The sequence below is a fragment of the Gopherus evgoodei genome, chromosome 2, assembly GCF_007399415.2.
Source record: "Gopherus evgoodei ecotype Sinaloan lineage chromosome 2, rGopEvg1_v1.p, whole genome shotgun sequence".
NCBI classification, from domain to species: Eukaryota; Metazoa; Chordata; order Testudines; family Testudinidae; genus Gopherus; species Gopherus evgoodei.
Window position 1 is genome coordinate 126,513,449 of NC_044323.1, and position 26,695 is coordinate 126,540,143.

Genomic DNA, 26,695 nt, shown 5'->3' on the forward strand with positions numbered 1-26,695 from the left:
GGTCTTCCTCACCATTGTAAGCCTCCCTCTGTCAAACGCTCTCAAATTCCTGTCTACAGCTCCCTATCCGCTCCTCTCTGCTGTAAACAGAAAGGTTTTCGATGTGGCTCAGGTTATGGGTTCAGGGGACCAATGGGTCACAGATGAGACTGACAAGGGACCCCTCCCCTTCCAAACTCCCTTGCAAAACTCCCTGTTAGCAGCTCCTGTTCGCTAAGCTCCCTGGTCGCTTGTGCGCAGCTTTATAAAGCCCTGGCCTGAGTGAATGCCCCGCCCACTGGTTAAGGTTCAGCCAATTACCAGAGGCTTCTAGCTTTCAAACCTTCCTAGTAGCTCCACCTCCAACTGCCAGGGGCAGACCCTGCTCTGGTCACTCAGGGAACAGAAAACTGCTGTGGCCAGTATCTCTCCTTTCTACTGCTCTGCTGTAGATGAAGGAGGGAGAGGGCTGCTGCTGCTGCTGCTGCTGCTGCTGTTCCTGCTGGGCACTGGGTCCTCGCTGCTGCTGCTGCTGCTACTGCTACTGCTCCAGCTGCTCCCCTGGCTGGGCTAGACACCATCACCCACCCCCTTTCTCTGCTATCTGCTTGCTGGCTGGCTAGTAGATCCCCTGCCTTGGTTGCTGCTGTTACTCCATGTACAGCCCCTTGAGGAGGGGGCTGCTGGCCTGCTCACCAGAGGAAGGGAGTGAGGTAACCCAGTCCAGCCCTTGTTACTGAGGACGCCACCACCACCATCTTCTGAGCAGCGTCCCTCTTGCCTGGCCACCAGACCACCACCTGGAGGTGCTGTGTTTGCTACTGGGCAGTTGTTGGAGCCCCAAGGAGGAGGAGGAGGAGACCACCTGCTGCTGAAGGACCACGTAGAGACTCTGAAGACCACTGTGGAGGGGGCACTTAAGGACTGAGTATTTCTCAGACTGTGCTCTTGTGGTGGGGGTTTGGACTGTGTTTGTGAGGATGCCAGGGGTGTGGCATGCAACCTACCCCGGTCCATCCATGTTCCCCTTCGCCCCCACCACCATTGTTGCCCTTTCCTCCACACCTGCTGGCTGTTTTCTATGTACCTCGACGTCCTGCCTCTGGGATTGAGCTGCTCACCTGGCTCGCCACGCCCATTTCTATCGTTTGGGCCTGCAGCAGCAGCCAGCTACAATTGACTTTTTGTTCAAGTTCTTGTGGGTGCACATCCTCCCTCCTTTGGGCTGACCATCTCTCCTTTGCCACATTTGTCTGCCCCGCCATTTTCCATCTGCAGCCCTGATTGTCCTACCCCAGCCCTGAAGCTAGCCCTTTGGTCCCTCTGCCCCATTCCCAGCTCGACTTCCCCCACCACCACCCTGTGGTCCCCCCAGCCCTGATTAGCCCCTCCCTTCGTGCACCCATGTCCCCTCCCACACACTTGTGCCCCTCCCCTGTTTGAGTTTACCTTTGTTCACTGCACTCCCTTATGCTGTTATCATCCCTGATCCCCTAGTGCAGCTAGAGGAACCAGAATTCCCCTCTGAGTCAGTGACTGACACCCTCCCCCCCAAGTCCTTGATAGCTTCCCACACCCATTTAGCCCTCCCCTTCTGGCACCCTCCTACCCTGCCTGCAGCCTAGCGGGGAGGGGTGGTTGCCTTCTCTCCCTCCACTCCCCTCGCTGATTGTCCCCCTCCCCACTCTCATTATGGCAGGGGACATGGCGGGGGAGACTCCTCACAATGCTCCCACTGCCCCTCCTCCACCTGCTCCTGCTTCCATTCCCCAAGCCTCTGCATTGACCGCCACTGCCAGTCCACCTGCTACTGCCCCTGCTGGGGCGCCAGCAGCGGCAAGTACCGGGGAGACCTCTGCTGCTGCCACATCCCTCGCCCCTTCCGATTCAGGGGAAGTCCCCTCCAGCCAGTGGGAAAGGTCAGGAGAGAAAGAAGGGTAAGGGCCCCACTAAAAAATCTGGGCCCTCCATGGCAGGGGCTACCTCCGCTGCCGCGGCCCCGCTACTGGCCACGGCATCCCTCCCTGCTGCTCCCTCCACCAGCTCCGCGGGTGCCCCTCCCTCAGCCCCCAGGACATACGCCCAGGTGGCGGCGGCCCCCCCACCTGCTGCTGCTCCTCCGACCGCTGCTTCCGCTGCCATCTATAGCAGCCGGGGCTCCTTTCCTACCTTGACCAGGAAGCATGGACTCCTTTGCCTCCTGGTGCTTGCCTCGCCCCATGTGGAGACCTACGTGTGGGCGTTGGCGAGGGTGACGGGGCCCATGGCCATCGTGGCAGTCTCCAAAATGTACGGGAGGGTAGTCTTCTTCCTGGCATTGGAGGCCGCCACCCAGGAGATGGTAGAGATGGGCCTGGCGGTGGGGGGCGTGTTCGTCCCCCTGGAGCTGTTGGAAGACCTGGGGGTCCACTTGATCCTGACCTCCGTCCCTCCCTTTCTACCCAATGCCGCCCTGCTGCCTGTCCTTTCTGCCCTGGGGCGGCCTATCTCTGTCATCAGCCTTCTCCCGTTGGGCTGCAAGGTCCCCGCCCTCCGTCACGTCCTCTTGTTCTGCCGGCAAGTGGAGCTTCAACTGCCACCGCCGGTGCATGATGGAGAGACGCTCGAGGGGTCCTTCTTGGTCCCCCACCAGGGAGCCCACTACCGGGTGTATTATTCCACGGGGGAGGCCCGGTGCTACCTCTGCCAGGTGATGGGGCACATCCGGAGGGACTGCCCCTTGGCCTGGCACACAGGAGCGTCCGGGACACCCGAGCCCTGGCAAGGTACCGGCCCAGTCACCACCGATGCCTCTGGCTGCCCGGTACGCAGAACTGCCCCTCCTCCTTCCCGGTCCACCACTGCTCCCGCTCAAACCCAAGGAGTACTCCTCCCAGCGCGCCCAGATGAGCGGGAGAGCCCCGCCTCCGCTGTCTGTGATCTGGTGGGGCCTCTGGAGGAGGGTGTGGGGGAGATACTGCCAGCTGTGGGAGAGGGCCCACCCCAGAGAGACTCCTCCCTCTTCCATGCTGCCCCACTGTTGCCTCCCCGAGTCCCTGAGCCATCACCCTTGCCCCCCGACCTGACCCCTGTTAGTCAGTCCCCGGATGATGCCATGGAGGGCTGGTCCTTAGTGCAGGGGAAACGGGGCAAGCGGAAGGCTCGGGCCCCTTTCCATCCTTCAGATTCGGAGACTCCCCGGAAAAGCAGGAAGGGGAGCACCAATTCTGAGCCTTCCGCTTTGCCTCCTGACAACTCCCATTCGTTGGTGCTGGCTGGGGACAATGTGGCAGTACTGGAAGGTAACATCGCCCCTCCTCCGGAGTCCCTTCCTATGGAAGCCCCCGATGGAGCTCCTCTCGCCCCCCTACTATCCGAAGCCCCTGCGACCACCGAGGTGAGCATCACTTCGGGTGCTGGCAGAGAGAACTCTGGGGTGGTGGAAGAGGATCTCCTCTCCATCTATGAGGAAATCGAGGCCCTGGGTCTGACCCTGGTCACCCAGAGGGAGGATGACCCTCTGCCAGTGGTCCTCGATCTGAGTGACCTCACCCTGGTTCCCCTTTCCTCGGGTTTCCTTCCCCAACCGTTGCTTCTGCTCCCGCCTCTGAGGGTCCCCTGGAGTCTTCCATCTGCCTGGCCGCAGGTGGCACCCCGCTGACGGCCGCCGAGCCTATTGAGGCGACGGCCGGTGCCATGCTGCCAGGACCTGATTCCCCTGGGGTGTCCCTCTTAAGTGTGGGGCAACCGACCTCCTTCCCGGGCGGGGACCCCACTGACGACCATCCAGTGGCTGAGCCTGGCATTGCTGAAGGTCCCCTTCCCGTTCCCCAGATCCCTGAGCCAGACGAAGAGGGGCCGCCTTCCAGCGGCCCAACTACTGGGGCTTGGGATCCTGCTTCTGCCCCCCTCCCCGATTCTGTTCCTGACCCTTGTCCTGTCTCAAATGCCAGCCCTGTCCTTATTCCCTCCACCTCCCGTGATGCCATTGTTGCCCCAGGGGATGACTCCTTCCCAAAGGAGGTGGGCAGGCAGGGCGCAGACCCCCGACGTGGCATCCGATGGGCTGACGCCACATGGCCTGCCCCGCTCCCCGGTTCAACAGGGGGCGGCAGAGGGAAAACAGCAGCCCCTGGTGGGTCGGGATGGGGAAATACAAAGGCCGCTCCCTGGGGGGTATCCTTTGGGAAGGAGTCATCCCCTGGGGCAACAATGGCATCACGGGAGGTGGAGGGAATAAGGTCTAATCATCTGGGCCGAGTCTTGACAGGATGGGGTCTTCCCTCTTTCGTGCTGGCGAGCCGTGCTTGCCTTATTCCTCCTGGAACTAGCGTGTAGGGATGGTCTGTCATTCGCCCTCTTGTCCCTGTATCTGGAAAAGGCGTTCGACACGGTGGACCACAGGTATCTCCTGAGCACTCTGCGAGCATTCGGCTTTAGACCCCGGTTTATGGGATTTCTCCAGGTGCTGTATGCTTCTGAAGAGTGTCTGGTCAGGCTCAACTGGACCCTGACCGAGCCGGTCAGCTTCGAGCGAGGATCGCGACAGGGGTGTCCCCTCTCGCGTCAGCTGTATGCTCTGGTGATCGAGCCTTTCCTCTGTCTCCTCCGTCGGAGGCTGACGGGATTGGTGCTTTGAGAGCCGGAGCTGCGACTGGTCCTGTCGGCATATGCCGACGATGTGCTCCTTGTGGTCCAGGACCCGGGTGACTTGGCGCGGGTAGAGGCTTGCCAGACCATCTACTCGGCAACCTCCTCCGCCTGGGTCAACTGGGTCAAAAGCTCTGGCCTGGTGGTCGGGGACGGGTGGCAGGCGAGCTCCCTCCTACCCGCGCTTCAGGCCATCCGGTGGAGCACAGGTCCGCTGCTCTATCTCGGCGTTTACCTTTCTGCCACGCATCTGTCTCCACTAGAGAACTGGCACAGCTTGCAGGTCAGGGTGACGGAGCGGCTCCAGAAATGGGCGGGACTACTTCGGTGCCTCTTCCTCCGAGGGAGGACACTGGTGCTCAATCAACTAGTCCTGTCCATGCTCTAGTACCGGCTCAAAACCCTGGTCTTGGCCTTGGGTTTCCTGGCCAAACTCTGGACGGTGATTCTGGAGTTGTTTTGGCCAGGACTGCACTGAGTCTCCTCAGGGGTCCTCCACCTGCCCCTGGAGGAGGGGAGCAGGGCCTAAAGTGCCTACACACTTGGGTCCATGTCTTCCGCCTCCAGGCCCTGCAGAGACTCCTGTATGGTGCAGGTAGTCTGGTGTGGAGTGTACTGGTGCACGCCTTCCTCCGCCGCTTCCGAGGGCTCTGATACAACCGGCAGCTCCTTTATCTCCATCCGAGAGGTCTTCCACGAGACCTCTCTGGGCTGCCGGTCTTCTACCAAGACCTCCTCCAGACTTGGAAGCTGTTTTTAATGACCAGGTCCATGGCAGCCACCGTGGGGGCTGATCTCCTCGTGGAATCCTTGCTACACAACCCCCAGCTTCGTGTGCAGGTGGCGGAGTCCCCCAGAGTGCACCAGAGGCTGGTCTTGGCAGAAGTCACCAGAGTCGGAGACCTCCTGGACTACAACCAGGGAGGCTGTTTGGATCCCCTGACGCTCGCTCGGTGCATGGGGCTCTTCAGACCTCGCACTCCCCAGTGCGTACTTCAAGAGGTGAAGGCCGCTTTACCACCCACTGCTCAGGCCTACGTCAACCAGGTCCTGCGAGAGGGCACGCCCCGCCCACCCTCCACCTCACGCCCCGTGGACCTTTTCATTGGGCCCCTGCCCCGTAGACCCAATTGGCCCCCCGACCCTTTCACTGCGAGCCGGCTGCACGATCTGCAGCCGGTTCTGTTCCAAACTGCGCCAAGGAAACATCTGTACACGCTCATGTTCCACACTCTTCATTTCCTCACCCTCGCTTGCCGCCCCGACAAAAAGTGGTGGGACCTTCTGCCACCTCTCGAGGGTGAGACGCCCCAATGGGCTAGCTTGTACTCCACCCTGATTCTAAGGCCCACCGGGGATATGAGTTGGCGGCTCCTTCTTGGAGCCGTGAGCACGGCATGTACTTGGCGCTGTTTATCCCTCTCCCAAACACCTGCCCCTTTTGTGACATGAAGGAAACCCTGGTGCACATTTATCTAGAGTGTGCCAGGTTGCAGCCCCTTTTCCGGCTCCTCTTAAATCTCTTCTTAGGTTTTGGTTGCACTTTTCCCCTCACCTGTTCATCTATGCGCTCCCCATCCATGGCCCCACAAAGTCGCGGGATCTCCTTATCAACTTCCTCTTAGCCCTGGCCAAACTAGCCATCTACAAAACCAGAGAGAGGAGGTTGGCCGATGGGATTTCCTGTGACTGTGGGGCCTATTTCCGTTCCTCCGTCCGTTCACGCATCCAGGCAGAGTTCCTCTGGGCGGTGTCCACTGGCTCCCTTTACGCCTTTGAGGCGCAGTAGGCGCTGTCTGGGGTTCTCTGCTTGGTGTCCCCATCAGATTCCCTTCATTTAGCCCTATGACCTCACTCCCGATCCTGTTTTTATTTGGTATCACAGACCTGTGGATCCTCTCCTTAGGCTGAGGGGAGGTCCTTTAGCTGTGGGCAGGCTTTGCCCGCCCACTTCCTGGATACCAACAGGACTACTCTGCTATTCCCAACTGGCCTGGGTCTATCACAGTATGTATGTCAGTTAAGACTATGTGATAGTTTATGAAGCCATGGATGTTAACAATGTGTTGTGGAAAGAGGACAGTAATAGATAAGAGTTGCTATGCTCTGTTTTGGTGTAGGTTATGAAACAGAGTGTGGCTGTTAACTGTAACTGTTTATTTCTTAGCTTTTCAGTGTTTGAAGAAAGTGTTATAAAAGTAGCACAGAGTAACCTTAACTAATGTTAAACTATGTTCTTTTTCTGAAAAGTTCTCTAGTTTTTAAAAGAAATTGTGTATATTGTAGGAGAAAAATTAATAGTTAAAAATGGTAATAATATAGAAAATATGGTGACAGCAGTGATTGTTGGAGAAATGTTGACTTTAGATGAAATGTGGTCATTGGAACTTGACAAATCTGCTGTTGTGTAAAAGACACAGGAAGCTATCTATCAAGGAAAGTAGTCCTCAGTTAATGCAGTTTTTTAGAATTGACAATGCTAACTCAATGTTGACAGAGTAGATAGGAACACTGGAATTCGACAAATTTACTGCCTTGTAAATACATGAATGTCAGGCTAGCAAGCAATATCATCACACATCATTAATGCAGAAATTTCAAATTTTGGCAACATTTTCTAATATCATTACACTATTAACAATATTTTCTGTTTATTAACGTTTCACTTTAAGCTATGACTATTTTTATGTCAATGAATCATATACTCTAAATCAGGGGTAGATAACCTATGGCACACATGCCGAGAGCAGCATGCGAGCTGATTTCCAATGGCACTCACACTGCCCAGGTCTGAGGGGGCTCTGCATTTTAATTTAATTTGAAATGAAGCTTCTTAAACATTTAAAAAACTTTATTTACTTTACATACAACAATAGTTTAGTCATAGATTATAGACATAGAAAGAGACCTTCTAAAAACATTAAAATGTATTACTGGCACGTGAAACCTTAAATTAGAGTGAATAAATGAAAACGTGGCACAGCACATCTGAAAGGTTGCCAACCCCTGCTCTAAATCCTAAAAAGAAACAGGCAGTTGTGGTGAGTCCCTAGGGGTTCCTAACTTTTGTTCTCTTTGAAATTATACTGGTGTACTTGATACAATTGATTAAAATACTATCTTCTCTCTTTTTTTTTTCAAATGAAATTTTAACAAATAATTTCAAATTCCCAAATAAACATAAAATATTTAAAAAATCTATATGATTGTTACACACATGCACACACAAACTTTGCGTATGTAGTAGGCCCGACAATTAATTGGAGTTAACACATGTGATTAACTCAAAACAAATGAACATGCTATTTTCTTGACAAATGTTAATCACACACCTCTGTAGACTGGACAGGGAGGAAGGCAAGAACTGCGGCAATTTGGGATAGCTGAATAAACACCGTCCTGGGGTTAGAGAGGAGCCCAGCACCCTGCCACCTGTTGGACAGGGCCAGGCTTAGGCATGAGTGAGGGGAGCCACTACCTAGGGTGCCTGTTTAGGGCAGGGGTGCCCCTCCTCCCTCTGCCATGCTCCACTGCTTCTCCCACCAGTCGCCCCTCCACATCCATGGAGCTGCCCCAGGCCAAGCTGCTCCCCTCCTGTCTGCTGTGCACAGCAAGGGCACGGGGAGATGCAGGGGGGCTGATGTCAAGGTTTCCCCTTCCCCTGCCTATGTACCTGGTCACCGCTGAGCTGGGGTCGGGGAACAGGGGGAGCCTCTCTCTCTCTCTCTCTCTCTCTCTCTCTCTCTTCCCCCCAACACACACACACACACTCTCTCTCTTCCCCCGAACACACACACATGCACTCTTCCCCCAATACACACAGATAGTACTGAAAAATACTATTTATTTTTGGTTTTTTTACAGTGCAAATATTTGTAATAAAAATAATGTGAAGTGAGCACTGTGCACTTTGTGTTCTGTGTTGTAGTTGAAATCAATATATTTGAAAATGTAGAAAACATCTAAAATTGTGTAAATAAATGGTATTGTTTATTGTTTAACCACATGATTAAAACTGTGATTAATCACAACTATTTTTTTAATCTTGCGATTAATCAAATTGCTTTTTAATAATTTGACAGCCCTGGTATGTAGATATAGAAAGATATATAATCCATCACAAAAGTACTTAGAGACCATTAATTTTGCACAGTGAATCAAGAAAATCCCAAGTTAGCTTTTCATTTGTAAGAGCATGCATTATTATATGGTGTGACAAAGTTCCTCCTTTACCTTGGTGGGTCCTGCGCTTATTGGTGGATTTGCTTACCTCAGTGATCTTCCCCTCTGGTGGAACCCACAGTCTGAGTCAACTCCTCCTGTGTCTGATCAGGAGTTACGAGGTTTGGGGGGGAACCCGGGTCCGCCCTCTACTCCGGGTTCCAGCCCAGGAGCCTGTGGATTGCAGCTGTCTATAGTGCCTCCTGTAACAGCTGTATGACAGCTACACTCCCTGGGCTACTTCCCCATGGCCTCTTCCAAACACCTTCTTTATCCTCACCACAGGACCTTCCTCCTGGTGTCTGATAATGCTTGATTGTCTGATAATTCCTCAATCCTCCAGTAGCACCTCTTGCTCCTAGCACCTCACATGCGCTTCTTCTCCTCTGGCTCCTCCCCGCCTGACTGGAGTGAGCTCCTTTTTAAACCCAGGTGCCCTGATTAGCCTGCCTTGATTGGATGCAGGTGTTCTAATCAATGTAACTATTTCCACTGCCTTCTGGAAAGATTTTAATTGGCCCCAGGGGCCTTGATTAACCTGGAACAACTGCCATTTGGTTACCATGGTACTAGGGATTTGGTTAGCCTGGGGCTAACATACTTGTTCCTCAGTATTTTACTGTAGCCATCTGGCCTTGCCCCATCACAATGGTCTTTAACTATGTGATCAGATACTCTTTATTAGATATTGTAATATATGATTTTTTTTGGTAATACCTTAGATACAGGTGCAGCGGAGTTCCTACCTCTCTTTGTCCTGAATAAACTTCAGAAAACAATGCAAGCTCCATACATTGTTCATTTCTGTATCAAAGAACATTTTTGGAAATAGGTTTTCTCCAAAAATACAATAAAGACTATGAAAATCAGATTTATAATGGGACCTTGGTTTTACTTTAAGTACAACATGATATTTCTACCAAGTTACACTTTAAGTTTCTGGATGGAGTGATTTAAGCACCTGATTTAAATCATTTGATTTTTTTTTTAAATCATTAATTTAGGTTGTGGTTTTGTGTGACTAATTTGAAAAATTGTGCTATTGCAACTTCAGATTAAAATGTATAATGAACAAAATTATAATTACTATTTTAAAAATATCACTGCTAGTACGATATCTTATTTGAATTTAAAAAAAAGGAAAATTAAGGCCCTGATTGTGCAAGTTTAAGCAGGTATGTAACTTTGCTCACATGAATAGTCCCATGATTTAACTGGAACTACTTCATGTACACACAGTTAAGCACATGCATAAGTGTTTGCAGCATCTGGAGCTAAAATTGTATTTTTGTTAAACATTTTTTTTCTTCGTGGTACCATTTGAATTAAATGATACTTCTGATTCTATTATCAAAAGAACAAGCTTTTGTTTTCTCATGAAACAGCTATTGCATAGCATAATACTTGTACTCTTACATGCTATAACCTTTACAGTTGGATTAAGAATTTCTACTGACATTGTTTAATTACAAGCCATTTTCTTCAGATATAGTCTGTGCTACATAATATAAGAAATATTAAACACTGCAATATTAAAAATTGGTCACATTTTCAAATCAGGTTAATTTTAATGGCCTGTGACTGAAAAACAGTTTGTTTAACTTTTTGCAGAAAATATCTCTTTGATCTAGAATAAATCAGCCAGTTTTCAGTCTTAATTAATCTTTGTTGTGAAGCTATAGGAGGCTGTAAAAAAGGTGTATTATGAAACCTTGGTTACAATTTCAACATTGAAGCCATGGCTATGACTCCATAATGAAAAACCTTTGGAAATAACTTTTTTTCTTAATTGTGTTGTCCTCCAACAGATTGAGGAGTTTATTTGTTTCTTCAAATTCAATGTTCTTTTTTCATTGTTTGTATATCTATGCTTCTGATACAGGGATCAGCACCTGAAACACTAAAGCTAGTATGTATAATAGATGAATTCTCTAATATAAATGTAAGATCTGTAAACTTAAGAAAATATAGTTATTGTAAAAGGTTGAGCACCTTATGAGGAAAGTTTTAATATTTTATTTGTTTTCTTTTGTAGACATATATTTCTCCCAGTGCTGCTATATTTAAAGCAGAAGATGCTGATGGAGAAACAGAAGCCATGTTAAACAACATGAGAGTTTACGGGACGTGTATTGTCGCTCTGATGGCCATAGTAGTCTTTGTAGGAGTTAAATATGTTAACAAACTTGCACTGGTCTTCCTATCTTGTGTGATTCTTTCCATCTTTGCCATTTATGCTGGCGTTATTAAAACTGCTTTTGACCCACCAGACTTTCCGTAAGTAAAATACTATTTTAAGTGCTAAAGTGTGTAAGGATAGATTATTACTGTAATGCCTTAAATATTTTGTACAAAATTCTAGAATATGAGTGCAACAGATTCAACCTAAAATTTTTTAAAACATTTTGGTAGAAAAACTTGGTAATTGTGCATCTAAGTACCTATTTGGTTTCATAATTTACCAATTTGTGGACACGAATGTGTTTCTCTAGCTATAGAAGTGGTAACTGATTTTGGTATGCGTTCTCATTGCAATATTTAAAATTTTGAATATTTTTATGGACTTCAATCTCAGTGAGCAAGCATACCTTTTTTTTTTTTTTTTACATATTGCAAATCTTTTTATTCCATTTAATTGAAATAGATCCATAAAAAGAAATAAATTGTGTTATACTCCATTAATGTGAATTCATCACAATATACTTTTTCTAATAAAAATGTTTCTAGTCTTTTGTTATTTGCTTTGAGGGTTTGTGGTGGTTTTAAAATGTAGTTATGTAACTATGTATGTCTTTCTCAAAGTTTTTCCTCTTCAACTAAACTTGCCTTCCTCCTCCTCTTAAAATTTATATCTCACTGGAGATTGGATTTCCAAAAGATATGATGTAGGAATTACTTTGGGAAAGTTCTATGCCCTGTGTTATACAGGAGGTCAGACTAGATAATCATAACAATCCCTTCTGGCCTTGGAATCTGTGAATCTTTGGTGAGTCTCAGGCCTGCTCTACACTAAAAATTTAGGTTGACCAACTATCTTCCTCAAGGATGTGAAAAATCCATACTTCTGAATGCCATATTTAAGCCAACCTAACCCCTGGTGTGGACAGTTCCAGGTCAACAGAAGAATTCTGTTCATCTAGGCTACCGCCTCTTGCGGAGGTGGATTACTTATGCTGATGGGAGAATCTCTCCTATTAGCATAGATAGTGTTTACTCTGAAGAACTAGAGCAGCACAGAGTTTCAAGTGCAGACAAGCCCACAGAAAGCCTCAGGGTGGGGTAAGTGAACCAAATTTGGAGTATGTATGTATGTATGTATTTTTATCCAGAGTTAGAGATCAAACCACTGATGAGCTATGGGTCAAAATGGTCTCAGTTTGTCAAGTTTTACCCAGAGTAGTGCATGACACTCACTAAATCTTTTGGTGGAGCCAAATTCATAACAGTATTTAAGAAAAAGTACATTTTTTTAAATGGTGCATGTGCCAATGCAGACAAATAACTAGAGGGTTTCTAATCCCACCATTTTTTTTTTAAAGCTTGATTCGTGCAAGTGCTCTAAAATTCAAATGGTTAATTGGATTGTTTTGAAATTTGCCTCTTGGGGTGTCAAGTAGCATTAATGATCTAAATTTTAAGGGGTTCCTGAGTTAGTCCCCCCCCTCCCAAAAAAACCCCAAACAAACCCAGTTTCTTTCTGCTGTTTTTACTATTAAAAGGAGAGATACTGATGGCTGAAGGAATCATAGATCTCTTGATGGTTATGAACTCACCCTGCCATTCACATATCTAAGGATAAATTAATCACAAGCTCCATCTAAGAAAGACAAAAGGAGTTCTGAGTGACTGGAGCTTGGTGCAGTTTGCAAGTCCTGGATTTCAATTCTAGTTTGGAGGGAATGTAATCAAAGTCTTTTGGGTAGAAAATTAGACATGTGAATGCTTCCTGGGAGGGGAGGAAAAGGGAGGGGATGGAGAAATAGGAGGAGAGGTGCTTGGTGGTGCAGCAAGAGGAGGGCAGTTATGGAGAGGAGGATAAATGAGGATCAGTGGTTTGGGAAGGGAGAGAGGTTGAGGGCTCAGGTGAGGGAATTGTGGAGGAACCTGCAGCTCTGCCAGTGCTTTCCAAGCCCCTGCACCTCAACTCTGCCAGAAAATACCACCTCTGTACCTCAACCTCCCGTAACATCACCCCTACCTGTACCCTCACTTCTGCAAGTTTACCTCCTGTGCTCCCAGCTCTGCTAGTGCATCTCAACCTGTTTGCACCCACACCTCTGCTAGGACAGCCAAACCACCCTGCATACCCAGCTCTGTTAGTGCACGGAAACCCAACCGACTGCATCCCCAGCCCTGCCTGTGCTCAGCACTGTGGTCATTGCTGTCCTCTATAAACTGTGAACCCACTGAAATTTCCACTCTTAGCTACACCACTGTTGTGTAGATGTGCAGTCTGGAATGTGACCCTGGGAGCCCTGCAGTGCCAATTAGAAAAAAGCCACTACGTACTATAACTCTCATCAGGCCTGACACACTCATTGCACCAACTCACAGTTCTCATAATCTATATCTAAAAGGTGTTGTGTGAGGTATCATATGTAAACTGATAACACAGTGGTCATTAATATTGTGTGATGTGTATATATAGATGATGTATAAATAATTATAGGTATGTGCTGGAAATATGTTCCTAAAATGTGTTTGAGAGGCATTGCTTACACTCACCTGTCCTAGACAAAGGAACATTGTTTTGAAGGTTTGACTGTGTCTCCAATGTAAATTAAGTAAGGTGAGCACAAAGACCTGAAAAGCACATTTACAAATAATGTAAACAAAGCCGTCCGGGGAACAAGTGAGGGATGATGACCCTTTAACAATCTTAATGGGAGATGGAGACTGTGTATCCCCAAGAGACTTTCCTGCCTCTTGAAACAAGGTCAATGAGTTTTGGGAAGATACAAGCAGAGGCAAAAAAAATTATGTTATGCTTCGCTGGATGCACACCAGGGCTCATAGCTCTTGTATTCTGAGAAACTTGGATCCTTCAACAAAGAGGGTTGAAGTCTCCTAGACAAAGATTGTAACTTGCTGCGGTTAAGTTTGTCATTGGAAAGCATGTTTTGTTTTTTTGCTTGTAACCATAACTGTGTCTTCTGTTTATACCAATTATCACTTAAATAACTGTTCTTTGTTAATAAACTTATTCTTGTTTCATTATAAGACCATCTTAATGCTGTGCATTTGATTGAAGAATAAAATCCTCAGCCCAATACCAGGCTGATATATGTTCTGTCTCTTTGGCGGCAGCAAACTTGATAACTTCTCTGAGGGTCCAGTGAGAGGAACTAAACATTGCAGAAAGATGTCTCTGGGAAACTCAGGAATTGGGATTCACTGATTGTTATCTCTAAGGCAAGGTTTGGATTGGCAGAATCCTGAGGAGTTTGCTAGCAAGGCAGATAAGCTGGTGTGTCAGGGTCCTGACTCATAGCTTAGTAGCACAAGTTCACCCTTGTGAGGTAGAGCGATAACTGGCTCAGGGTTCTGGATGACCTGAGTAAAGAGTCACATGGAAGGATTACAGTGTGCTTGGGAAAAATAAGAGGGTTTCTATGTTGGCTATATATACTGGCCTGGGTAGTTTGAGGGAATGTGCCAATACCATTGTCCCTAGTGAACACCTGCACTGAATTTTCTAGTTCTATACGGTAAAAATTTAATAACTCATGTTGCTTGCTACAAGTTGTCTCTGTTGTTTTTTTATTTTATGGGAGTGTACTCTGAACACAGCAGAACAGTCAGTAGTTGGTCTAACCAAAATGTTTTTAAATCATATGAGGTGGAGCTGCAGAGGGTTGTGGTAGGGAGACAGGGAAAGGGGTTGCAGCTGCAGAGGGATTGGGCAATGGGAATGGATGATAGACAAGTCTTAGATTGGTTGTTTGAGAAAATCTGTATTTTACTAACCCTTTTTTAGTGTGTGTAGGGGTGGGCTGGCAAGTGGCTGCTTGTTTTGGAGCAGATCATTGTGGTGTTTTCAAAGACGTAGTGTGGAGGTTTGATGGCTGAGGGAAAAGAAATATGTGCATGGCCAGGATTGCCAGTGTGTGGATTCTGTGTGATTCCTGGATCAAAAGGTTGCAGAAGTTTGTGGGAGAGCAAGGAGTATACCATGACATGGGGATTGCTGACTACAGGCTGTTTTGGTTTGGTATGCAAATTGTGGGACATGATATGTACAACAGCCAATATAACAACTAGCTACTACCAGCAGCATATCTTTTCCCAGTCAATAATGAGGAAATTCAATGTAAAAAAATACAATAATGCAGTGTTCAGGTTGCTTGGTGATATATTGTCCTCTTGCAGAACACTGAGTTGAGCATAATTCAAACTTCTGAAAACCAGAAAATGCAGAATTAAGGTTGCCCATGCAGGAGCCAGTGTGCATTGTTTCAGTGTAGTATTGTGTATTCCTCATGATTAGCAGAGCACAGGAGTTTTATTGTAGCAAGCTGGGACATAAGAGCAGTTTTAAGCATTTATTATCTACATGCATTCCAGGTAAGTGCGTGTGATTGGTGTCAGCTATACTGAATGGTGGAGGCAGTAGTGTGAGATCTGTGGATTACTTTGAGGTGTGTGACAGTAGCTGTGATTTGTGATATGTGAAGATTTATCTTTTGTACCCTATTATGCATATGAGGAAAGGGAAGAAGTTAATGTGTACCTTCAGGATGCATCATTTCTATGCAGAATTGTGTTGGTTACGTCAATAGCAGGGCACAGGCTTGCAGAGGATATCGTCTACAGTGAGGTGGAATATAAAAGGATTCTCATACTTTAATGATGGTTAAGTGAAAATGTAGGTTGAGATGGTATCCTCTGAGTAAGTGTAAGGAGGCTGTAAAAGGCTCATGAAGTGGTTCTTAAATTGTATGTGTGTGGTGTTTTTTTCTGGGGAGTTGGCTAAGTGCTTGAGTGTGCACCAGGATCTGGAACTTCCTGAGTCTTAGACTGCCAAGGACCAGTGTGAGCATGTGTTGTGTCAATATTAAGTAATTTCTTAAAAAGGGTACAGAGAAGGTGGTGAGAGCAACTTTATTTCCCTGGTTTAATAGTGTTAAGTGGAATCCTGTTAGTGAAAGTGACTGGGCTGGAAAACGAGTTTTGGTCTGAGTTTTGGTCAGTTTAGCATTCTGCAAAGGGACAACATACCACAGAGCAACTTTACAATTCTGCATTAACATAGTTTTTGCCATTGAATTAATAATAATATAATGTGTGATATGGTAAATGAAGAATTTGCTGGAGAACAGACTATAGACTAAGCTAAATGAAAATAAATTCACTACAGAAAACCAATTCTACCTCTATTTTCTTTCTTTCATATCTAGTATTTGTCTTCTTGGAAACCGTACATTGTCAAGACGCAACTTTGATATTTGTGCCAAATTTATTGAGGTAAACAATGAAACAGTGACAACAAAGCTGTGGAGTCTCTTCTGTGATAATCGGTCACTCAGTGCCACATGTGATGAATATTTTAACCTAAATAACGTGACAGAAATTCAAGGGATTCCTGGAATTGCTAGTGGAGTTCTGATTGGTAAGTCTGAAAACAGAGCCAGAGATGGGACACTAGATGGGGAGGGCTCTGAGTTACTACAGAGAATTCTTTCCCAGGTGTCTGGGTGCTGTCTTGCCCAGGTGCTCAGGGTCTAACTGATCACCATTTTTAGCACTGGGAAGGAATTTTCTTCTGGGTCAGATTGGCAGAGACATTTGGGTTCTTTGCCTTCCTCTGCAGCATGGGAAATGGGTCACTTGCCGGTTAAACTAGAGTGGATTTCTGTAACCTGAAGTCTTTAAATCATGATTTGAATACTTGAGTAATTTGGTGAGAGGTTGATGTTAGAGGTCTATTACAGGAGTGGGTGAGTGAGGTTCTATGGCCTGTAATGTGCAGGAGGTCAGACCAGATGATCATGATGGTCCCTTCTGGCCCTAAAGTCTATATGCAGTTAAACTAACTGATTTTTTGTATGGTATTAATATAGGCCATAACAGTTCTGACATGCAGGGTGTAAGATGTCTATCATTGTTTCTGTAACTCATGTATCTGTGGACTGCTCCCTCCCATCATTGTATTTCAGCACTGTTTGGTTCTTAGAAATACTTCATTTTATGGTATGTAGACACTTATTTAGGGTAACTGTTGTATCAAATAACAAAAAAGGTAAAAATACCAATTAAAATGCAATGTAATTATAATATTTAGCACCTTTGTACACTTGGTGCTTTACATCTTCAATGTGTTGTAGATTCATTAATTCTCAAAACCCTACTATGTGGTAGGGGTAATAGTTGGAAACGCTAAGACACAGAGTTTGTGACTTGTCCAAGGTCACATGGCAAGTCAATGGCAGAAATGGCAGATGAAAGCTCAGGAGTTTCTAGCTTCCAGTCACACATTTAGTCCAACAGACTTCTAACAGAATGTCAGGATTCTCCCGTTGTCCCATTCTGTTAGCAGTTGTGGGAACCCTGCAGGCTAATTTCTGCTGTTCTACTGGATCTTTAGACTCCATCTGTATATGAGGGGTGGCAGTAGGCTTCCAGCAGAACATGTTTCTAGGTTCTGGAAAAGAGAAGTCCTGAAGCAAGGAACCTTTAAAAGCTGCCAAGCCAGGGGGAAAGCATATCATTTGGGGTTCAGGTAGTGTGGTTTTGAAATCGGTTAATGAACAATTCCCAAGGAAGTATTAATTCTTGATTCTACAGATATGTGATTTTTTTTAAGTTGGTGGGGACTCTACCAACTTACTACTTCTGTCAAAATTCAGTAAAAGATTTCAAGAAGGATCCAATATAAAGTGTATATGCATTTACAATGATCACTCTTCAATTCCAAACCCTAATATTCAGTCACTCAGAACTTCCTTAAAATGTTTTTTTGTGGCTGAAATTTTTCTTGTGAAAAATATGTTAGACTTTTTGTTTGTGTTTTATAGTACATCATGTGAATATCTGCTAGGTTTCTGAATGCATATATTTAAAATTATATTTATTCTGGTAACATTTTACAATATGTTCAGAAAAGTTTAAAGCAGCTTTTATTTTGGTATAGTGTAGTAGAGCAGCGCCAGGGCTCAACCCTCCTTGCGGGCGGAGGGGAGCCACACCGGCCCACCGCGCTCCATCGACTCGGGGCCCATCCCTTGCTGCGGGGCGGAGTGAACCCACAACAGTTAGCAAGTGGCCCAAGCCCTTAGGCAGGGCGGGGCAACACACACAGTCTACGCTCAGGCCTTTCAGTGGGGCTGACCAACAAGGTAACAGTATATATATATAAGCCCAGGCCCTTAGGCAGGGCGGGGCAACACGCACAGTCTAGGCTCAGGCCTCGTCAGCAGGGCTGAGCACAGGGGAACAGCGTATAGCCTCCACAGGTCAGGGGAGGGGGAGTCTGCCACCTTGAAGGGGTGGCAGGGGGAACGCAGGCCCTCCCACTCCACTGCGTTCCAGCCCGGGGCCCTAGTAGCGGTCAACACCACTAGTGGTCAGTGGGGGATCCTGACCGAAACACACTGCCATCGGTTCAGGTGAGCCTGCAGCCTGACTGGGGTCGGCTGCCCCCGGGCCACTTCCAACCTCCCCCTCACTGGGTACCTGCCCTCTGCCAGCGTAGTCTGGGGGGCCCCAGATCATGGGTTCCTCAGGGTGTCCGGCGTCGGGAGGTCCAGTCCACTCCTCGGGGTACCGGGCATCAGGAGATCCAGACAGCTCCTCCACATGCCGAGTGTCGGACCGCTCAGTCGGCTCCTCTGAGTACTGGCCCCAGGGGAGGACAGGCCAGTACCCCTCTGGGTACCGGGCACGGGGTAGGTCGGGCCCAGCAGGAGCTTGGGCCCTAGCGTCTGCCTTCTCTGGCAGCCTCCTCCTAACTGAACCCTGGGGCCGGGCTTTTGTACTTCTGGTCCCGCCCCCGACTTCCGGGAGGCGGGGACAGACGGGACGGGCCTTGGACTTCCTGTCCCACCCCTTGACTTCCGGGGGGCGGGGACAGGCGGTGGGGCCTCCGCCCGTGGGCGCACCTTCTCTGGCCTATGTCCCTCAGGAGCGCGGGGGAGTGGGGACCCCTCGCTACATATAGTCTAATGTAATTTCATTTTGAAATAATTTTCTAATGGTTCAGGTTAGCATACTAACTATGTCCACAAGGTTGTTTTCCTTAACTTGAAAAAAGCATTTTATACTCTGGCTCTATGCCATGAGGCCTTACCATCACCATGTATTTTTCTGACAGGTAGCCACTCCCATATTACAAGCATCGGATAATCTTTGGGACTGGATGTCCATAAATCACAGATTGATCATTTAGAAAGATATGTAGAGATCAAAGTCTTTGCATTTTCCTATTTGTGTAGTATAGGAAAACATATTTTTATACAGTAAATAACTGAAACTGTTTTCTAGATAGAGATAAAAATAGGGCTTCCTGCTTTTCTCCTTTTTTTGAGGAAGAATGTAGTAAAAACTCATAAATAGGAATACATGCTTTTATGTAATGAGTACAAATCAAATTAAATAAAAAGCTGCAAAGTTTTAATGACTATAATTTAAAATATTTTTATTTCTTCAAGCAAATATTGCAAGAAACTGTTACATGAATTACTCATACATATATAAAACATTAGTGTTCTACATCAATTGTGAAATGTATTCCAAAAATTGCTACTTTCAGAGTTATCCAAGAAAATGTATTTTATAGAGAGAGAGAGAGAGAGAGAGAGAGAGAGATAAAAATAAAAATACACAGAGAAGGAAAAATGCAGTGCACTCCACTGAATGTATATTATGCATAGCCCTTGATACAGATCATCCCCAAATATTTTTCAAAGCAGACGAATGGCTGCTCATGTGCAACAGCCACAGAAATTAGCTGGCATTCATAGTATGTGGAGTTGCCACCTGTCCAAAAAACAAAAAAAGAAGCTGATGGAAGATACCATGGGGTTACTACTGCCTTGTACCTAGTGTTTTCAGAAATGTTCCCAAAATGTCAAGAGTTTTATACCAGACAGGCCACCTGATTTATAAGAGTAGATCTTTGCTTTAAATTACAGGTAATATTGTAAGCTTAGTTATTATATAAAAATAACTGGGAGAAAAAACTAGAGTATCTCTACACTACAGAAACAGAGCTACTTTGCTGTAGCATATTGTTGATTCTTCCCACATCAACAAAAGGGGTATTTCTGTCGATGTAGTATATCCATCTCTTTGAGAAGCAGTAGCTAGGTCTATGAAAGAATTCTTCTGTCAACCTAGTTGTGTCTACAATGGAGGTTTCTTTGACCTAATTACACCACATAGGACATGGAATTTTTCACAGCTGTGACTAATGTAGATAGGTTGATCTTATATTTAGGTCACTTTTGTTTGTACAGCTCTCATTTATTAGGTATTTGTGCAGCTCTCACTTATTTCCTTACAGATAACCTGTGGAGTGCCTATACAGACAAAGGATCAATTATTGAAAAAAAAGGTCACCCATCAATTACTGGAACAGAAGAGATAAAAGTTGGAGGACTCCCATATGTTTTTACAGACATTATGACCTACTTCACAATGCTAGTAGGGATTTATTTCCCATCTGTGACAGGTAAATACAGTGGTTTTGCTTGAAAAGATACTGCTATTGTTAATTGTAATTTTATTGTTGGCACTTCATTTCCTCAGTTTTGGTTTACAGGTATTATGGCCAAGCTACATTTAATTATAATGTCAGAGTAGAGGGGAGGCACCGTGTACCTGTTATTTCAGTCTGTGGCAGAAACCATTTAAAGCTGCATTTCCTAATTTTTTGAAAGCTGAGTTCCCTTCAACAAAATGAAACCAATTGTCTTTTCCCAGGCCTTCATGCATTGCTAAACGCCTAAGCAAAATGAGTGCTAACCCAAAGATTGTGTATATCTTCATAATATAATTTTCTCTCAGTTGAAATGAATGGGGCAGTCTACCCATCTGAGCTACTGTTTCAGGTTTTCTGCAAGCTTAGGCCGACATCTTTTTATCAAGTTACATTTTCAAGGTTCTCTTTTCAACTGAAAAAAGGTGAGGACATCTAGAGGCTTACTGTCACAGAAGTGCAGCTAGTCTCACAACCACCCCCTTCCTGGTCTTGATAGATTTATATGGAGCTAGTTTGACTGAAACAGCTTGAGGGGAATTGGGCAGGGTTCCCCTTGCCCCCATTCCTAACTCAGTAATTTGAATTTTGATGGATCATCTCACTGTTGTGAATGATAGGTGTTTATGTCCTCATCTGAGATTTCTCAGGTAGCAGAATGGGGTACTTCCTCAAATATTTTCCAGTAAAATATGAAAAAGGATGTTGTCTAACATTCCCACTGCCAGAATCCCCAAACACTCTTGGGTCTTTACAGAGATTTCAGAAAGAGGCAGAGAAAATGGTTTTACCCTTGGCATTTTATCCACAGCTAGCTGCCTCCCAGGTTCTAGTGTGGTTTCACCTCATGTGGTTTGACTAGGATATGGGCAGTGCCTGTGTTCCTCCATCCCTGGAATATCTGCCCAGTAACTTCCATCCCCACTGGGGATCTGGTGTTTCTGTACCTATAAGGTAGAGCAAGGTATATCTACTTGTCTTTTTGTTCTCTTTATACAGCGCCTAGCTGTGACTTAGGTTTCCTAGGTGTTATGATAATACAGATAATAAATAATAATATGTACTGGTGCCCGAAGAGTGAACTCAGCAGCATGTATGTTGTACACCCCAATTGAGCTGGAGCTGGCTTTTTAATTTCTCCCCCTCCAGAGGCTGAACAACAAAGTTAACTCTCTCTATGTTTGGAGTGCAAGCAGCTCTTCCCCCAATACACAGGCTGGGCAATTCCAGGGGAGATGAGCCAGTGTATGAAAGAGATGATGCCACTTCTCCCCACTCCTCTGAGATCCCTCTGGGATGGCATCCCTCCTGCTGCAGTAGGTTCTCATCCCTGGATGGGTAACTCTGCTTGCCTCATCCCTTTTATATTTCCTATCAGCCCAAGGCATCTGTCTATGTATTCTTCAGCCAGTTTACTGTCTGTGAACACATCTCAGGGCTTTCAGTCTATTAACCAGGATTTTAGGGCATATAGGTACAAGGTGTAAAACGTCTCAAGTCCCGTTAGCTCATAGACCTTCGGAACTGTTTTCTTGCCCCAACCACTACTCCGTTTTATTATGCAATCCCTAATTTGTGTTGCAACTTCAGAAGAATAGATTGTATCACACTTTCTCTGAACTCCTTGAAAATTCCTTCTATACAATTTGTGGGACAGTTCAAATTTCTCAAACAAGGCAAATTTAAACTGAACAAACATTCTGTAGTCCACATAATGGAATGCCAAATGGAATTTCCTCAGTTATATTAGTTTTGGATGGTTGCTAAACATAAATATTGTATTTAAATTCTTTTTCATAAAGTAATCAATATTCATTGATTTTATGGTGTAAAATTACATTTTCTTCTTCTTTTTAGGTATTATGGCAGGGTCAAACAGATCTGGAGATCTTAGGGATGCTCAGAAATCTATTCCTACTGGAACAATTTTGGCTATTTCAACTACATCCTTCATCTGTATCCTTTGTGATGTGTTTTAATTATTTTCTTTCTTCTAATACATGCTATTAAAGCGGAAGTGTACAGGCCTTAGGATTTTGTTTTGAAGTTTCACTGGGAAGTCATTTAAGTTTGCTGAGTTTAAAATTTAGCAGGAGCAAAATAGAACCTAAACTGAAAGAAATTCTAAATATTTTTTGTTGATTCCCCAAATTCCAAATGAAAGTTGATGCTATTGGGGTGGATAATGCAGGATCCTGAAGTCACCCTGGTCTAACCAGTAACTTACCTTTATTTTGATCTGATCAGTGTGGCCATTTGAAAGTTTGATAGTGTGTGAACTGCCAGGGAAAGAAACTAATACTATACAGCATTACAAAATAAGGACTCCCAGAGTCTTCTTTTATGAAATGCCAAATTTTTGATCACTCGAAGTTACTTAAAATATGAGGAAATATTTTAAATGATATAATATAATATGTGAAGTTGGTTATTTTCAGCACTACATTGGTATAATAGTATATTATGCCAATGTATAATATAAGTACCAAGTATAAATAAATACAGCACATGATAAAGAAATATAGCCAAAAGTCAGCTAACCCTTGATTAATCTTATTTTTGTGAGAAAGCTGGAAGAAGACAAAAAAAGTAATGTACTTTGCCTCAGTCTTTAATAAGGCTAATGGGGAGCTTAGGAGTAATGGAAGGATGACAAACGGGAATGAGGATATGGAGGTGGATATTACCAAATCTGAGGTAGAAGCCATACTTGAACAGCTTAATGAGACAAAATCAGAGGGCCCGGACAATCTTCATCCGAGAATATTAAAGGAACTGGCGCATGAAATTGCAAGTCCGTTAGCGAGAATTTTTAATGAATCAGTAAACTCAGGGGTTGTACCATACGACTGGAGAATTGCTAACGTAGTTCCTATCTTTAAGAAAGGGAGAAAGAGTGATCCGAGTAACTCTACGCCTGTTAGTTTGACATCTGTAATATGTAAGGTCTTGGAAAAAATTTTGAAGGAGAAAGTAGTTAAGGACATTGAGGTCAATGGTAATTGAGACAAAGTACAACATGGTTTTACTAAAGGTAGATCGTGCCAAACTAACCTGATCTCCTTCTTTGAGAAAGTGACAGACTATTTAGACAAAGGAAATGCGGTAGACCTAATTTACCTCGATTTCAGTAAGGGATTTGACACGGTTCCACATGTGGAATTATTAGTCAAATTGGAAAAGATGGGGATCAGTATGAAAATTGAAAGGTGGATAAGGAACTGGTTAAAGGGGAGACTACAACGGGTCGTACTGAAGGGTGAACTGTCAGGCTGGAAGGAGGTTATTAGTGGAGTTCCTCAAGGATCGGTTCTGGGATCAATCTTATTTAACCTTTTTATTACCGATCTTGGCACAAAAAGCGGGAATGTGCTAATAAAGTTTGTGGATGACACAAAGCTGGGGGGTATTGCTAACAAGGAGAAGGACCGGGATATCATACAGGAAGATCTGGACGACCTTGTAAACTGGAGTAATAGTAATAGGATGAAATTTAATAGTGAAAAGTGCAAGGTCATGCACTTAGGGATTAATAATAAGAACTTTAGATATAGATTGGGGATGCATCAGTTGGAAGCAACAGAGGAGGAGAAGGACCTTGGGGTATTGGTAGATCACAGGATGACTATGAGCCGCCAATGTGATATGGCCGTTAAAAAAGCTAATGCGGTTTTAGGATGCATGAGGCGAGGTATTTCCAGCAAAGATAAGGAGATGTTAGTACCGTTATATAAGGCGCTGGTGAGACCCCACCTGGAATACTGTGTGCAGTTTGATTATCGCCAGATAAGTATGCCCAGTGGTTGGTGATGGGATGTTGGATGGGACGGGATCTGAGTTACTGCAGAGAATTCTTTTCTGAGTGCTGGCTGGTGAGTCTTGCCCACATGCTCAGGGTTTAGCTGATCGCCATATTTGGGGTCAGGAGGGAATTTTCCTCAATGGCAGATTGGCAGAGGTCCTGGAGGTTTTTCGCCTTCCCCTGCAGCGTGGGGCATGGGTCACTTGCTGATGGATTCTCTGCAGCTTGAGGTCTTCAAACCACAATTTGAAGACTTCAGTAACTCAGGCATAGGTTAGGGGTTTGTTATAGAAGTGGATGGGTAGGGTTCTGTGGCCTGCTTTGTGCAGGGGGTCGGACTAGATGATCACATTGGTCCTTTCTGACCCTAGAATCTATGAATCTATTTTTTAGAAATTCTTAGGTAATGAGGAGTTTAATTCTTCTCCAAATTACACTACAGTATAATCAATCTATTTTTATCTTCCTTCATTCTCAATAATAGATCTATCCTGCATTGTATTGTTTGGTGCATGTATAGAAGGTGTGATATTAAGAGATAAGTATGTATGTTTAATTTCCATATTTATAAAGGGTACATGTTTTATATATGCTCATAAATGTTGATTATTGGAATGAAAATATGTTTGAATAAGTTTTATTTTAGAAATTTACTGGTAATTTAGATGGTGTGCATTTATGTGACAGTTAACATTGCTAAATTTCCTAATTTAATACTATTCTTTTAATAAAAAGATAAGTCAAAGTTGAAGAAGAAAAATAATGAAAATATGCTAAGTACACACCTAGCCTTAATTATGAATGCTTATGTTTCTGAAGACACAGCCTGGAGCTCCACCTGAAAATCTTAGAGGTTTATTAGCTAGTGCAGAACACAGAAGCTCACCTTTTGAGTAGGGCATGTTATTTGGACCATACTGCACCCATGTTCTGTGCTGTGCACTGGCTGCCAGTTCCCTTCTTGCTGAAATTAGAGTATAATTAGTACCTTTATAAAGTTGTAACAGATTGCTTGGAGGGCCAGGTGGCCTAGTGTTTTCCATCTGACTTCCAGTCCTTTGTTTCCCTGGTCAAAGTGTCTCAGTCCTTCAGGAAGTGGGGGTAGGGGGAACCAGACCCACCCAGTCCACCAACCCTGTGTGAATTGACTCCTGAGCAGGGGCACTCCGAAAAGGGAGTCTAAAGCCACTGTCCTGGGCTACTTCCTACCACTGTCCCTTCAGTTTGTGGAATGGCCTCTAGAGTTCAATTTACTGGTGTGGCTTGCCTTCCATGGCAGTGTCTCATGGATCTTGGGCAGCAGCCTGCTGCGGTTCCTGGGCATGTAGCAGAGAATTTTCAGGGACTCCGTTGTATGTATGCACTGGCACCATGTGGTGTCTCTTTTTCTGCAGATCCTGTATATGACTAGTTTTCAAAGCTGTGTGTGCATATATAGCTTCAAAATGAGTACTGACAAGTATATCCAAGGTCTGGGCATGCACAATTCAAAGATTTTGAAAATTGACTTCAATGCATCAGGCTTCTTGCTCTGTCCCTGTTCCTTGTCCTTACGGGCCTGAGAAGAAATAAGGTGGAACTGGGTTGGTCTTAGCTCTGCCTTTTTCTTTTCTCTGCCAACTGCTCTGGCAACCTTGAAAACAAATGAAAAATAATAGGCTAGTGTCATGGTATAATCCCCACTCTGAACCTTAACGTCCAAAAGATGGGGTACCAGCATGAATTCCTCTAAGCTTAATTACCAGCTTAGAACCTGTAGCGCTGCCACCAACCAGGAATTTCAGTGCCTGGTACACTCTGGTCCCCCCAAGACCTTGCCCGGGGACCCGCAAGACCCAGTCCCTCTGGATCTTAACACAAGGAAAGTAAACCCTTTCCCCCACCGTTGCCTCTCCCAGGCTTCCCCTCCCTGGGTTACCCTGGAAGATCACTGTGATTCAAACTCCTTGAATCTTAAACAGAGAGGAAAATGCACCTTTCCCCCTCCTTGTCTCTCCCCCTCCCAAACTCTCCCTGAGAGAGACAGTAATCCTAACACAGAGAGAAATTAGCCTCTCTCTCCCCCTTCCCTCCTTTCTCCCCACCAATTCCCTGGTGGATCCAGACCCAGTCCCCTGGGGTCTCACCAGAATAGAAAAACAATCAGGTTCTTAAGCAAGAAAAGCTTTTAATTAAAGAGATAAAAAACAGTGAAAATTATCTTTATAAATTTAAAAAATGGAATAGGTACAGGGTCTTTCAGCTATAGACACTGGGAATAACTTCCCAGCCTAAGTATACAAGTACAAATTAAAATATTTTCAGCAAAATACCAATTTGAACTTCTTTCAGCCAAATACACATTTGAACTCCTTCCAACCAAATACACA

The 26,695-nt window shown here is 45.2% G+C and overlaps 1 protein-coding gene across 4 annotated transcripts in view; it reads left to right on the plus strand.

Annotated features, from left to right (window-relative positions):
* The window catches only part of SLC12A7 (solute carrier family 12 member 7), a 283,500-nt gene that overhangs the window by 172,344 nt on the left and 84,461 nt on the right, over positions 1 to 26,695 (plus strand). For all 4 annotated transcript variants that reach the window (XM_030551652.1, XM_030551653.1, XM_030551655.1 and 1 more), the window contains exons 7-11: positions 10,865 to 11,106; positions 16,227 to 16,438; positions 20,330 to 20,497; positions 22,382 to 22,480; positions 24,811 to 24,868. In XM_030551652.1, the coding sequence (XP_030407512.1) occupies positions 10,865 to 11,106; positions 16,227 to 16,438; positions 20,330 to 20,497; positions 22,382 to 22,480; positions 24,811 to 24,868 (779 nt within the window). The remainder of the gene's footprint in view (positions 1 to 10,864; positions 11,107 to 16,226; positions 16,439 to 20,329; positions 20,498 to 22,381; positions 22,481 to 24,810; positions 24,869 to 26,695) is intronic.